This window comes from Artemia sp. Qi Xiang Cuo, chromosome 4, assembly GCF_049724085.1.
Source record: "Artemia sp. Qi Xiang Cuo chromosome 4, ASM4972408v1, whole genome shotgun sequence".
Taxonomy (NCBI): Eukaryota; Metazoa; Arthropoda; class Branchiopoda; order Anostraca; family Artemiidae; genus Artemia; species Artemia sp. Qi Xiang Cuo.
The window spans coordinates 37572583-37588861 of NC_142797.1; the positions used below are offsets into that span (position 1 = coordinate 37572583).

Genomic DNA, 16279 nt, shown 5'->3' on the forward strand with positions numbered 1-16279 from the left:
GTACTTGAGGCAGGGGGGGTGTTTGACGTGAGGGCGTTGGTTGGTTTTATTACTGGCTTTATTTGGTATTGTTTGGCAGAATTTGCTTTCATTGCTGCAAAGGGGCATGGGATGGCCTTCTCTGTTGCTATTTGGAGTGTTAGTGCTCTTTTATTATATGCAGGGCATAGTGATTTATTGGTAGATTCATGTGGGCCTTTGCAATTGATGCATGTAGGCTGAGTGTTGTTGCTAGTTGTCAACTCTGTAGGATGGAATGAATTACAATTACTACACTCTAGAAGAATTTCATTGCATTTGTTTGTTGTGTGTCCCAGTTTGAGACACTTCTGACACTGGATAGGCTTTGGTTTGTATTCCTTGTGTGGTTTCATTTGCCCAAATAGGAATAACTTTTCTGGAATGTTAATTTTTTCCTTCAGTGTAAATAAGAAGGATCTACTTGTTTTTAGGCCATTAGAGTTAGGTTTACCAAGTTGGGTAACATCTTCAACTTGGATTGTATTTCCAGCCCTATCTGAGAGCCCTTCTATTAACTCCTGAATAGGTATTTCTGGGGGAACATTTTAAACTACTATTTTTGTTGGGGATTGTTTTGGGTTCCATTTAGATGCATTAATTGGGGTATTCAGAAGGGATTTTAGGTTGATTATTGTGTGCTGATTTCTGATCTTGGACAGCTATTAGCAGAGATCCATAACGGTGAATATTAAGAGAGAACATTGATTTTAGCAATTTGAAAATTGCAACTCTTATTGCAGTAATCTTTTTTATTTCAAAGGGGGTAATAGGGTAAATTTTAAGGTAAATTCCTAAGTTTTGGGAGGGAGGATCTTGGGTAGGGAAAGGGGAAATGGTTTTGATTGGGGATATTTTTTTCCTTTTTGTGGAGCTTCTAGAAAGGACCTCTTGAAACCCATTATCATCATTTATAGTGACATTGGCCCCTACACTGATCATTGTCCTATTCTCAGAATTTGAGCTATCATGTGAACTTTGAGATAGTGCGCTTGACCAGCCAGGATGGGTATCAGTTTCACTGGTATTTGGGGTGGGATCTGGGGGGACTTTTTTTCTGGAGGACTTCTAATCATGCCTATTGGAAAAAGCTTTACACTAAAACAAAACTAAAACAAGAAAGGATAATACAAAGATAACAAAGCGTCTTCACTCTAATATGGGGAAAATTTCAGGATAAAAAGAAACACCACAGTATGGCCCTGAGGATAATTTGAGCAGGATTGGTTCGGTACAACTACTGATTAATTGAGATAATAGTCCACCAGACATTTATTTTAAATTTCTTCAAATGTTGCTGCTGTTTTTGTGCACTTCTTCTTCTTCTATTTAACAGCAGGCGGGCTTTTCAGTAAAACTATTTAGCCCTTTTCCTTTTGCTTCACTCTGTGGGCTACAGAGCTACTGGCTTGATTACCTCATATTTATTAGATATATTCAGATATCTTTCAGCAGATCTTTCAACTCTAGGAGTTCAAATATAAGTTGATAGATGTCAACTTCTATGCTCTGTGTGCAGGTATAGTTGGCTAGGCTCTTGGCTGATAGTGGGATTTTGTGGTGTTTGAAGTATTTTAACAGTTTACAAAGCAAGGTATGTTGTGCAGACGTCAGCATATTACATTCAAATAGGCAATGGTCAATTGTTTCATTATTCATATTACACTGCCTGCAAAGAGGGGACAGGGGAATTGAACCACTTGAATTAGAAAGCTTATATGAGAATGCAAGGAAATTTAGTCTATTTGTTCCAGAACGAATTCTGTGATAAATTTTAGAAAGATAATTATTGGGAAAGGGGGAAAGGATAGGATTAATCTTATTAAAATTAATATCTGATAGCCTCCATCGGTAAATATCTCTAATTGGAATTGGTCTCCCACTTGGCTGGTTAATATTTATAGCATTTTTTGCTATTTCATCAACTTGATGATTACCACTTATGCCAGAGTGGCTAGGAATGTACTGAAAGTAAGTTTTTATGCCACTTGAAGCAAGATTATCAATAATACTGAGACAATGATAAGTGTCAATGTCCAACTTATATTGAGGATCTGAGGCCAGCAACTCAAGGCTTGATAAAGAGTCGGAATAGATGATAATATTATTCGAATTTTCAATCAAAGGCTGGTTTTGCTTAAAGTGTTCTAATGCCATGATTATGGCATTTAACTCAGCAGACATTATAGATAAATCATTAAATAATCTCTCGCCCATTGCAATTTTCAGGTGAGGAAGGAAAACACCACTTGCAACCTTTTTTCATTCATTTTTGACCCATCAACAAATATTTGGAAGTGATTTTTATAGGTAATTGTATTAAGTTCTGCAAATTTTTTCTGGACAAAAGCAATGGGGGTTAAATCTTTATTCCATTTTGAAAATTCAGTATTTATTATGGGAAATGACCAATTCCATGGAGGGGATTGGGGGAAAGTAGGTGCAATAGAATTTGCAGGTACAGGGAACTTCTTTTGAATATTGGCATACTCATCTGCAATACCTCTATACATGGCTGGATTTCTTAACCAATTATGTAAAGTGTGTGAGCTATTTGATTCAATTTTTGTAAGATGTTTTATCAAGAGAAAGCTACGTCTCTCCCTTATTGTTGTTAATCCACTCTTCATAAGCAGAAACTTAGTGCTTGTGGGTTTCCTAAGACCAGATATGAGACGTATTATATCATTTTGTGTTGTTTCAATTTTTTGCATCTGGATCTTTGCACATGCACCATAGACAATAAGCCCATAGTCAATATGGGGTCTTATATGTGATTTATAAAACTGGAGTAAGGTTTTCTCCTTACAACCCCAGGGTGTGGAAAGAAGTCTTTTTAGTATATTTGCTTTTCTATAGCATTTTTTTATTGTGTTTGAAATGTGGAGGTGGAAATTAAGCTTTTGGTCAAGCATGAGACCTAGGTAATTAATATTATTATCTTCTGGAATAGTTGTTTTATTTAGAGTTAGTTTTGCATTAACATGGTTTCGCTTCCGGTGAAATTGGATTATATTTGACTTGGTGGGTGCAATGGGTAAATCTGAAAGTTGAGAGAATTTTTCAAACTGGAAAAGTGACTTTTGAAGATTTGACTGTGCTATCTGAAAGGTGTTGCCAGATGACCATAGCACCAGATCATCAGCATGTTGTAGATTTGTGTGGGGTAGGTTCATGTCCCAGAGATATAGGGCAAATAGGAGGCAACTGAGGACTGCTCCCTGAGGTAGGCCTTTGGATATTGTCTTTTGGGGTGAAGAGGCTGAACCAACACAAACAATTAAACTTTGTACTTCTATAAATTATTTAATAAAGGATACGACGTTAAGAGTAGCTCCCTGGCTTAAAAGTTTATTTAAAAGAATTTGTTATTTCGCAGAGTCCAATACCCAGTCAAAAAAACGAGCTGAGGTTATAAGTATTCAATTTTTTTAGAAAAATCCATGTGTTAAAGTTCTGATAAATGTGAAAACATCTGTTGAAGAGTTATATTTTCTGAATCAAGCTTGAGTGTGTGGGTTCAGATTATTTTTTTCAACAAACCAGAGGAGTCTTTGATAATTCATTTTCTTCATTATTTTCCCCATCACAGGTGTAATCATTATGGGCCTATAAGACTCAGGGTTATCTTTTGGTTTATTTTTCTTTAGGATTGGTAGGAGGGACGAACATTTCCATATATTGGGGAACCTAGACGATGCCCAAGCGTGATTATAACAATTTAGCAGTTCTTGTTTATATGAAGGTGTGAGATTCTTTATCCATGTATGGTGTATATTGTCATAGCTGCCTCTAGTTTTGGTCCTAATCTGATGTATTGCATTATTCAATTCCTGGATTGAAAATGGATTGGTTATGTACTCGGATCCTGGGCGTGGTTGGTAACATGTGTTCATGGGAATTGTGGACAGTTTGCTTTGATTATTTGATGTTAGCTTATTAACAAAAAGAGTTGCAAATAGGTTAGCTTTTCCATTATCATTGTCATAATGGGTATTATTATGTAAAAGCTCATACAGGAGTGGGTTGGGGGAAGTCTTTTTCCCACAGATTTGGATTATGACTTTATGTATAATTGGCTCATGAGTTTCTCTGGAGAGATTATTTGCAAAATTATTCCAGTATTTATATTTAGCATCTATTATAGTCCTTTTTAGATTAGATTCTGCTTGTAATTTTTTTAAATATGTAGTAGGTGAGGGTTTTCTTATGAATTCTGTCCTTGCTGACTTTTTTATCCCCTATTTATTTAGGCACTCATTTGTCCACCATGCTTTAGGAATTTGTTTAGGGAATATTTTCTTAGGTGTTGTCTTGGGGATAGCATGATTAGCTGTATTTATTAGTAAAGATGTCAATGCTTCAGAATGTGTGTCAACTGTTGTGTTTGAAATGCATGAACTTTGGGTGAAACTTGTAATTTCATCATTTAGCTTATTTTGGAACATAGACCAATCTGCTTTAGTGTTGATATATTTGGAGGTATGAGATAAAGTTTCAGCAGGTTCATTTAGAGAGCAAACTATAGCAAAGTGGTCAGTACTTAGACTATCATTTTTATTTATGTAAATTTTGTTCAAAACATTTAATGACACAATTTGTAGGCAATTGTGGAGAATCTGCCACTTTTGGGGTTGAAATATGTGTTCAGGTTTGGAGGGGTAGCAACAGCTAATTCATTATTATTTGAAGTCATATGCTCAATGAATTTACCAGCTTTATTTGCTGGTTTATTCCCCCACAAAAGGCTGTGGGCATTGAAATCACCACAAATAATGATATTTTTTAACATATTAGAATTATTTATATAATTAAAGAAATCCTTGGCATCTGTAGTTTGGCCATTAGGGTTATAAAAGCTTATTATGTAGGTTTTTAAATTATTCAGCCAAACACTGATACCAATAACATCAACATCATTTGCAAAATCTGGAAAATTGATGCCACAAAATTTTGTATTATTATTGACTAATAAAGCTACCCCACCTCCTTTTCTCTCTGAAGATCTATCCTGTCTCAGGATAGTATATTCCGGAGACTTAATTTGTTGATTTTGGGTTAAATGAGTTTCCTGGAGGCAAGCAATATTAATGGAATTATTATTCATAAATGATATTAGTTCATTTAGCTTATCTTCAGTGAGTGATCGTACATTCCATTGGAGCATTGATATATGTTGTGTTGTTGATTTATTCTTCATATGACAGTGTATCAATGTTCAGCTTTGTTAAAAGTAAAGCAAGATCTTTTTTTGCTTGAATGAGCATATCATCTGGGATGTAGATTTTTGCCAATTCTGTAATAATTTTTGTTTTCTGTAGTTGATGTATGTTCATGGCCTGAACTGCATTACAGTTTAGAATGAATAAGCATATATTTGGGGATTGCATTTTTGGTTGTGCATCCTGTTTTTTGGTTAAGTGATTGATTCCTGGTAGTGTTTCTGTTTTGTTTCTTCTTGGGAGGGGGGGCCAGGCTGACCTCATCTCACCGGACAAGGAGGCTTGTTGGCTTGGCGATTCCTTCTGATAGGGATTTGAGCTAGTGGGCTTAGAAGATGGTGTTTTATAAGGGGTGCTTGATGCATTGGGGGCATTTGACTTCGGGGTTTTGGTTGGTTTCATTACAGGCTTTATTTGGTATTGTTGGGCAGCATTTGCTTCCATTGCTGCAAAGGGGTATGGGATGGCCTTCTCTGTTGATAATTGGAGTGTTAGAGCTCTTTTCTTCTATGCAGGGCATAATGATTTATTTGTAGATTCATGTGGACCTTTGCAATTGATGCATGTAGGCTGAGTGTTGTTGCAAGTTGTCAGCTCTTTAGGATGTAAAGATTTACAATTACTACACTCCTGGAGAATTTCATTGCATTTGTTTGTCGTGTGTCCCAGTTTGAAACATTTCTGACACTGAATAGGCTTAGGTTTGTATTCCTTGTGTGGTTTGATTTGCCCAAATTGGAATAATTTTTCTGGGATATCAATTTTATCCTTCAGTGTGAATAAGAAGGATCTACTAGTTTTTAGGCCATTAGAGTCAGGTTTTCCAAGTTGAGTAACATCCTCAACTGGGATTGTGTTTTCAGCCCTATCTGAGAGGCCTTCTTTTAACTCCTGAGTAGATATCTCTGAGGGAACACTACAAACTACTATTTTTGTTGGTGATTGTTTTGGGTTCCAATTAGATGCAATAATTGGTGTATTCAGAAGGGATTTTAGGTTAATTATTGTATCTGCTGATTTCTGATCTTCTACAACTATTAGCAAAGCTCCATGACGGTTAATGTTAAGAGAGAACATTGATTTTAGCAATTTAAAAATTGCAACTCTTATTGCAGTGATCATTTTCATTTCAAAGGGGGTAGTGGGATTAATTTTAAGGTAAATTCCTAAGTTTTTGGAGGGAGGATCTTGGGCAGGGAGAGAGGAAATGCTTTTAATTGGGGAGATTTTTGCCTTTTTTTTAGAGCTTCTAGAGAAGACCTCTTGAAACCCATTATCATCATTTATGGTTGCATTAGGACCTACAGTTATCATTGTCCTATTCTCCGAATTGGAGCTATCATTAGAAATTTCAGATAATGTGCTTGACCAGCCAGGATGGGTATCTTTCACTATGGACTTTGATTTGGTATCTGGGGTGACGTTTTTTTTTGGAGGACTTCTAAACATTGCCTATTGGAAAAAGCTTTAAACACAAATATAAAACTAAAGCAAGAAGGGAAAATAGATGATACTAAACCGTCTGCACTATACTATGGGGAGGATAAACACCACAGTAGAGCCCTGAGGATGACTTGAGCAGGATAGGTTTGGTACAACTGCTGATTAGAAGCGATAATAATCACAAGAAAATATATTTCGATTTTCTTATAAGGTTGCTATTGCTTTTGCTGAAATGTAGTGAATGAATGAACTGTAGTGAAGTGTTGCTGTTGATGTAATGTATGCACTTTCTTCTTCTTCTTCTATTTAACATGCACGATTCTGTGCATAATATTAACTTCTTCTTCTTCTATTTAACAGCAGGCAGGCTTTTCAGTAATGCTATTTAGCCCTTTTCCTTTTGATTCACTCTGTGGGCTACAGAGCTACTGGCTTGATTGCCTCATATTTATTAGATATTTTCATATATCTTTCAGTACATCTTTTAACTCAAGGAGTTTAAACTTAAGATGATAGATGTCGAATTCTATGCTCTGTTTGCAGGTATAGTTGGATACGCTCTTGGCTGATAGTAAGATTTTTTGGTGTTTGAAGCATTTTATCAGTTTACAAAGCAAGGTTTGTTGTGCAGACATCAGCATATTACATTCAAATAGGCAATGGTCAATTGTTTCATTATTCATATTACAATGCCTGCAAAGAGGGGACAGGGGAATTGAACCACTTGAATTAGAAAACTTATACGAGAATGGAAGAAAATTTAGTCCATTTGTTCCAGAACGAATTCTATGATAAATTTTAGAAAAATACTTTTTGGGAAAGGGGGAAAGGATAGGATTAATCTTATCAAAATTAATATCTGATAGTCTCCATTGATAAATATCTCTAATCGGGATTGGTCTCCCACTTGGCTGGTCAATATTTATAGCATATTTTGCTATTCATCAACCTGATGATTACCACTTATACTAGAGTGGCTTGGAAGTTCTTGACAATAAGTTCTTATGCCACTTGAAGCAAGATTACCTATAATACTGAGACAGTGATAAGTGTCAGTGTCCAACTTATATTGAGGAGCTGAGGCCAGCAACTCAAGGCTTGATAAAGACTCGGAATATACAATAATATTATTTGAATTTGCAATCAAAGGTTGGTTTTCCTTAAGGTGTTCTAATGCCATGATTATGGCATTTAACTCAGCAGACATTATAGATAAATTATTATATAATCTCTCGCCCATTGCAATTTTCAGGTGAGGCAGGAAAGCACCACTTGCTACCTTCTCATTCATTTTTGACCCATCAACAAATATTTGGAAGTGGTTTTTATAGGTAATTGTATTAAGTTCAGCAAATTTTTTCTGGACAAAAGCAATGGGGGTTAAATCTTTATTCCACTTTGAGAAATCAGTATTTATTATGGGACTTGACCAATTCCATGGAGGGGAATGGGGGAAACTGGGTGCAATAGACTTTGCCGGTACGGGGAACTTCTTCTGAATATTGGCATATTCATCTGCAGTGCTTCTATACATGGCTGGATTTCTTAACCAAGTATGTAGGGTATGTGAGCTATTTGATTAAATTTTTGTAAGATATTTTGTCAGGAGAAAGCTACGTCTCTCCCTTATTGTTGTTAATCCACTCTCCATAAGCAGAAACTTGGTGCTTGTGGGGTTCCTAAGACCAAATATGAGACATATTATATAATTTTGTGTTGTTTCAATTTTTTTCATCTGGGTCTTTGCACATGCACCATAGACGATGAGCCCATAGTCAATATGGGGTCTTATATGTGATTTATATAACTGGAGTAAGGTTTTCTCCTTACAGCCCCAGGGCGTGGAAAGAAGTCTTTTTAGTATATTTGTATTTCTATAGCATTTTTTTATTGTGTTTGAAATGTGGAGGTTAGAATTAAGTTTTTGGTCAAGCATGAGGCCTAAGTAATTAATATGATTATCTTCTGGAATAGTTGTTCCATTTAGAGTTAGTTCTGCGTTAGCATGGTTTTACAGTTGGTGAAATTTGATTATTTTTGGATTGGTAAGTGCAACGGATAAATCTGAACGTTGAGAGAATTTTTCAAATTGGAAAACTGACTTCAGCAGATTTTACTGTGCTATCTCAAAGGTGTTGCCAGATGACCATAGCACCAGATTGTCTGCATATTGTAGATTCTTGGGGGGGAGGTTCATGTCCCAGAGATATAGGGCAAAGAGGAGGAAGCTGAGGACTGCTCCCTGAGGTAGGCCTTTGGTTATTGTCTTTTGGGGTGAAGAGGCTGAACCAACACAAACAATGAAACTTCGCAATTCTATGAACGATTTTATAAAAGATACTAGCATGAGGGGTATGCCAAGGTTTGCAAGTTTGTTTAAAAGGATTTGGTGGCTCACATTGTCATATGCCCCTTCAAAATCTAGGAAAGCTGCAACTAGGACATTATTTTTTGAGAATGATTCTGTTATTGCATTTGTTAGCAAAATGAAAGCATCTGTTGAGGAGTGGTGTTTCCTGAATCCAGTTTGAGTGTGAGGGATCATGTTATTTTTTTCAACAAACCAGAGGAGTCGGTAATAGATCATTTTCTCCATTATTTTCCTCATCACAAGAGTAATCATTATGGGTCTATAGGACTCAGGGCTATCTTTGGGTATATTTTTCTTTGGGATTGGTAGGAGGGAAAAACATTTCCATATATTGGGGAACATAGAAGATGCCCAAGCATTATTATAACAATTTAGCAGTTCCTGTTTGTATGAAGGGGTGAGATTCTTTATCCATGTAGGGTGTATATTGTCATAGCTGCCGCTAGTTTTGGTCCTAATATGATGTATTGCATTATTCATTTCCTGGATTGAAAATGGACTAGTTATATACTCGGATCCTGGGCGTGGTTGGTAACTTGGGTTCATAGGAATTGGGGACATTTTGCTTCAATTATTCGATGTTAGCTTATTAACAAAAAGAGTTGCAAATAGTTTAGCTTTTTCATTAACATTGTCATAATGAGTATTATTATGTATAAGCTCATACAGGAGTGGGTTGGGGGAAGTTTTCCCCACAGATGTGGCTTATGACTTTATGTATAATTGACTCATGTGTTTCTCTGGAGAGATTATTTGCAAAATATTCCAGTATTTATATTTAGTATCTATAATAGTCCTTTTTAGATTAGATTCTGCGATTAATTTTTTTAAATATGTAGTAGGTGTAGTTTTTTTTTATGAATGCTCTCTTAGCTTCCTTTTTTGTTCTCCATTTATTAAGGCACTTGGTTGTTCATCATTCTTTAGGAACGTGTTCAGGGAATGTTTCCTTAGTTTTTGTCCTGAGGATAGCTTGAATTGCTATATTCATTAGTAATGATACCAAGACTCTAGCATTCATGTTAACTGTGGTGTTTGAAATGCATGAATTTTGGGTGAACTTGTAATTTCATCATTTAGCTTATTTTGGAACATAGACCAATTTGCTTTAGTGTTGATATATTTGGACGTATGTGATAGAGTTTCAGCAGGTTCATTTAGGGAGCAAACTATAGCAAAGTGGTCAGTACATAGACTATCAGTTTTATTTATATAAATTTTATTCAAAAGTTTTAATTACACAATTTGAAGGTCAATTGTGGAGAATCTGCCACTTTTGGGGTTTAAATATGTATTCAGGTTTGGAGGAGTAGCAGCAGCTAATTCATTATTATTTGAAGTCATATGCTCAGCAATTTACCAGCTTTATTTGCTGGTTTATTCCCCCACAAAAAGCTGTGTGCATTGAGATCTCCACAAATAAAGATATTTTTTAACATATTAGAATTATTTATATATTTAAAGAAATCCATGGCATCTGTAGTTTGGCCATTAGGGTTATAAAAGCTTATTATGTAGGTTTTTGTATTATTTAGCCAAAAACTGATACCAATTGCATCAACATCATTTGCAAAATCTGGAAAATTGATGCCACAGAATTTTATATTATTTTTAACTATTAAAGCTACACCACCTCCTTTTCTCTCTGATGATCTATCCTTTCTCAGGATAGTGTATCCCAGAGACTTAATTTGTTGATTTTGGGTTAAATGAGTTTACTGGAGGCAAGCAATATCAATGGAATTATTATTCATAAAAGATATTAGTTCATGTAACTTATTTTCTGTGAGTTATCTTATGTTCCACTGGATATTGATATGTGTTGTGTTGTTAATTTATTTTTCATATGACTGTGTATCAATGTTCAGCTTTGTTAAAAGTAAAGCAAGATCTTTTTTTGCTTGAATGAGCGTATCATCAGGAATGCAGATTTTTGCCAATTCTGCAATGATTTTTGTTTTCTGTAGTTGATGTATGTTCATGGCCTGAACTGCATTACAGTTTAGAATGAATAAGCATATATTTGGGAATTGCATGTTTGGTTGTGCATCCTGTTTTTCAGTTAAGGGATTAATTCCCTGGTAGTGTTTCTGGTTTGTTTCTTCTTGGGAGGGGGGGGGGCAGACTGACCTCATCTCACCGGACAAGGAGGCTTGTTGACTTGGTGATTCCTTCTGATAGGGATGTGAGCTAGTGGGCTTAGAGGATGGTGTTTTATATGGGGTACTTGATGCATTGGGGGTGTTTGACTTGGGGGTTTTAGTTGGTTTCATTACGGGCTTTATTTGGTATTGTTGATCAGCATTTGCTTCCATTGCCGCAAAGGGGTATGGAATGGCCTTCTCTGTTGCTATTTGGAGTGTTAGTGCTCTTTTCTTATATGCAGGGCATAGTGATTTATTTGTAGATTCACGTGGGCCTTTGCAATTGATACAAGTAGGCTGTGTGTTGTTGCAAGTTGTCAACTCTCTAGGATGGAATGCTTTACAATTACTACACTCTAGAAGAATTTCATTGCATTTGTTTGTTGTGTGTCCCAGTTTGAGATACCTCTGACACTGGATGGGCTTTGGTTTGTATTCCTTGTGTGGTTTCATTTGCCCAAATAGGAATAAATTTTCTGGGATGTTAATTTTTTCCTTCAGTGTAAATAAGAAGGATCTACTTGTTTTTATCTACATCTGAGAGCCATTCTTTTAACTCCTGAATGGGTATTTCTGGGGGAACATTATAAACTACTATTTTTGTTGGGGATTGTTCTGGGTTCCATTTAGATGCATTAATTGGGGTATTCAGAAGAGATTTTAGGTTAAATATTGTGTCTGCTGATTTCTGATCTTGGACAGCTATTAGCAGAGATCCATCACGGTGAATATTAAGAGAGAACATTGATTAAGATAAAGATTAAGATAACTATGAATAAGGAGTTGTTGTTTATGTTTGTTCTTCCCTGAGTTTAAAATATAGAGAAGTTGATTCTAAGTTTTCAAGTCAATGAGATGAGGTAGTTAGTTTTGAGCTGAGACATCCACTTAGATCCCAAAGAGTGTGTATAGTAGTGGTTTACCAGAGCCCGTCTAAGAGTATTGATAGTACTTTTAAAGACGAGGGCCTACTCGGCTACCTTACTTACCTTTCGTCAGTTTTGTCTAAAATTGGGATCGTTGGTGACTTTAACGCTCCTGGTATAGATTGGTTATCACACAGTACAACATTATCTGATTTGAGTTTTGGGTATAAACTAGTACTGACACTCAGTGATAGCTTTCTCTATCATTATGTTATTGAGCCCACTAGGTTTTGAACTGGAATGAATCCATCTACCCTAGACCTTATTATAACTAAGCACCTAGCTGACCTAAAGAATTTAGAATTTTTGCCTCCTCTAGGTAAAAGGGATCATGTGGTATTGTTTTTCTCTGTTAATGTGAGCATTCCGTTAAATCCTAAGTCAAAATTGTTATATGACTATTCTAGAGGTAGTTATGACGAATTTAGAGATTTTGTACTTTATGTTGATATTGTTAGTGAGCTTCAGCATAGTTCTATAGATGTAGATATAGCTTTTGAGTTATATCAGTGGAGTAGTAGTAGAAGGATGTGAGAAGTTTATTCCAAGGTATACTATAAGAGAGGGTATGAAAAAACGTAAGAACCTGCCAAAATTTGTCCTTGAAGCATTATCTGTGAAAAATAGACACCGGAGAGCTTATTTATCAGCTGGGGATGATGAATCTTGGCATGCTTACAAGAGGGTGAGAAATAGGGCGACGATGATCCTGCGGTCACACACTGAGTCAGTGGAATTGTCGATAATTAGTTGCACACAAAGTTGTCCAAAAATGTATTGGAAGTATGTGAATAGGGTCAAAAAAGAGCAGTCGCCATCGTCCACGGTCTTCAATGACCCAGTCACTCGTGAAACTGTTCATGATAATGAAAGAAAACCAGCTATTTTTAATAATACATTTTCATCTGTTTTCGTTTATCCCGCTTCCTATATGAGGTCTAATATATCACCGGCACCGGAAACTTCTGTGTTACAGAATGAGTCACATTTGATGACTCTGATATAGCGCTTGAGCTTGTCCAAAAAATTATCTGCGAGCTTTCTGTTGATAAAGCCCCTGATATAGATGGTGTCCCAAATGTTATTATGCGAGAACTGGCTTCTTCTTTAGTGGCCCCACTCGCATTTCTTTTTAATCTTTGTTTCGAGTCTGGTAAGTGCCTTGATGCATGGAAAAAGGCAGTCATAAAACCCCTTCATAAGGGTGGACCAAGGTCGGATTTTACAAATTATTGCCCTATCTTGAACATGTTGATTTTTTCCAGAATTATGGAAAAAGTAATTGTGTATCGGATCCAAAATTATTTTGGAAAAATAAATTGTGGAGCACAGCACAGCATGGTTTTTGAAAAAATTGATTGTGTAACACGTAGTTAACAGAAGTAATCAATGATTTTCAAAAGATGGCTGATTCAGGTCTAAATTTCGATTGTATTTATATTGATTTATTTAAGGCATTTGACAAGGTTTTGATATCCTTGCTGGTGGAAAAGTCTCAAAAGTATGAGATTTGATGTAGAAGCATGACTTGGATTAAGGATTACCTAACTAATCGGACACAGAAAGTGAAGGTTGGTGAGGCACTATCTGAAGGGTGTGGAGTTCTAAGCGGGGTCCCTCAGGGTAGCTGCCTGGGACCAGTTTTATTCTGTTTATTTATAAATGATTTACCACAGGTTACCTGACACAGCACCATTAAAATGTTTGCAGACGATGTAAAGCTATACAGAGGTGTCACCTCCCTGGTTGATGTGACACTTGTACAGGGAGATTTGGAAGTATTGTTCAAATGGTGTAATTTAAATTTTATGTTTGTTAACCAGAAGAAATGTCAAGTGATGCATTACTTCGCAAAAAATGTGGCATACCGGAACTTCGTTGGTGACGTGTCGGTGTGCCATGTCAACTCTATCAGGTATCTCGGTAATATTTTTGATGATCAGCTGAGGTTTGACAATCAAGCATCAGCTGTTTCGCGTAAAGCAAATTATGGTTTGCTTTGCGTCAAAAGAGCATTCAGAAGGTTTAACCTGAGAAGTTTTACCACATTGTATAAGAGAATGGTGCACCCTGCTGTTGAATACTGCTCATCTGTGTGGTATCCAACTTGGAAATCTGATTCACTGTTGATTGAAAAGGTGCAAAGACGAGCGTCAAAATTTGTCCCCTATCTGAAATACCTACCTTATGAGCGGAGATTGAGTAGCCTGAGCTCACCATCTCTGCAATTCAGAAGGGACAGAATGGACCTTGTCAACACTTTCTGCATCATAAAGGGTTTTGACCATGGGTCTTGGGAAGGTTTCTTTGAGTTTGGTCATTATCCATCTACGCGGCAGAACTCTTTAAAATTGTACCAGCCAAGGGTATCAAGGAAAGTTGGACCGAGTTCCTTTGTAAATCGTTCAGTAAAATCGTGGAACACATTAACTGACCATGTAGTTCTGGTGAATGATGTTGCGGTTTTCAAAACAGCATTAGTTGAGACCTCTTTTTATGAAAGGCAGTACCTAGGACCATGAAGTGTATATTTGCTATAGGGTATCTTCTTTTTTTTTTTTTTTTTTTTTTTTTTTTTTTTTTGGGGGGGGGGATGTTTATAGTTTTTGCTTTCGTTGTTTATAACTGTTGCTCATGGTATGTAATTTGTGCTGAATGAGACAAGCCTATGGCTTATTCCATTTCTGATTAATAAATAAAAAGTAGCTAAAGTAGAATTTTAAATTATTGACTTACAAATAAAGTTAACATACTGCTTGATGCCTTTTTTTAGGCTCTTTCCAAATATAATAATCACTTTTGCTGCAAATGAATTTTACCCCCACCACTCGGCTATATACCAATTCAGAGTATATATTTGCACATTAGGGGGGGGGGGTAAATTTTGAACTTACCTCTCATTTGTATAAGAAATAAAATTTACCTCCCTCCCCTAATGTGCAAATATATAGTCTGAATTGGTATATTTAGGGGTGGGGGTAAAATTCATTTGTGACAAAAGTGAATATTATATTTGGAGAGTGCATAAAAAAAGGCATTGAGTAGTATGTTCACTTTATTTGTAAGTCAAAAATATGAACAGCAGAATACTTACCCATACCCAGATAGGCCTAGTCAAGGGTCATGGGATATATAATATTTTTTTCTCCACATCCGTGGGGGGGGGGGACTGTCCCCCCTCCCCGCATACAACACCCCTGTCTAGATCCAGGGTACTTTTGGAAAGGCTTCTGAATTTCTTTGGTAAATTTGTTTGTTGATATATTAATTTGCTTGATATAACATAAACACTGGCTATCTAATCTTTGCCAGATGTTCTGATTAAAATTATCTTCCTATGCACAGACAGCAGGCTCCTACTCTTGGAAATTATTTGTGTAGGGTTAGATAGTTGTGATTGGCTGATGCTTGGTTCTAAATCAGCTGGGACTGGCTGACTATAATCTTGGAAAACATCTGGTCTTTAAAAATATGAACTTAGACAAAAGTTACCTCTACACTCTAGTCCATATAAATATAAGTGTTCTTTTTCACTGCACTTGTCTTAGATTAAGTCCATCCATGGTTGACTGTGTCTGTCATTAGCATTTGTTTTGCAAACTTTACAATCCTGTGTCAAAGATTAGACAGTATTTTCTAAGATTTGGCTCAAGCTTTAAATGTATGGCCAAGATTAGGCTCTACTGTTGTCTATAAGTATATTTGAAATTTTGAGTGTTTTATATGGTTAAAATATTCAAGCTAATTACATACTTTTATAAAGAATTTGACACTTCCAATTATGAAATAATCCAATTTTTAGGTGGTATGATAGATATTTTAAAAAGATTTAGCTGTTAAAGAGAGGATTAGCTGACTAACTATTGGTTATCTTAACCTAAATTGTTATAAAATCTCTATCATATCACCTAAAAAGTAAATTGTTTTGCCATTGGATTTGTCTAATCTTCTTAATAGGCTATGTATGCCTTGTTTGAATATTTTAACCCATATACAACACAATTTCAAACATACTGATAGACAACAATGAAACCTAATCTTGTAGACATATTTAAAGCTTGTGCCTAATCTTGGAAATGCTGTCCAATTTTGGACACAGGATCTTAAAGTTAGAACAGCATCTCAAAGTCACAGACAGATTCAATCTAAGACTAG

At 36.0% G+C, this 16279-nt stretch overlaps 2 protein-coding genes across 2 annotated transcripts in view; both read left to right on the top strand.

Moving 5' to 3' along the window:
* LOC148953083 (sex-lethal homolog) overlaps nucleotides 1-16279 on the top strand; it is a 57401-nt gene that overhangs the window by 7313 nt on the left and 33809 nt on the right. The window lies entirely within an intron of this gene.
* LOC148953084 (uncharacterized) lies at nucleotides 13825-14646 on the top strand. The gene has a single exon (XM_089087861.1). The coding sequence runs from the start codon at nucleotides 13825-13827 to the stop codon at nucleotides 14644-14646; it is 822 nt and encodes a 273-aa protein (XP_088943987.1).

What these genes read in the sequence shown, in the direction of transcription:
- LOC148953084 (XM_089087861.1), top strand. Translation starts at nt 13,825, where the DNA reads ATGTTTGCAGACGATGTAAAGCTATACAGAGGTGTCACCTCCCTGGTT.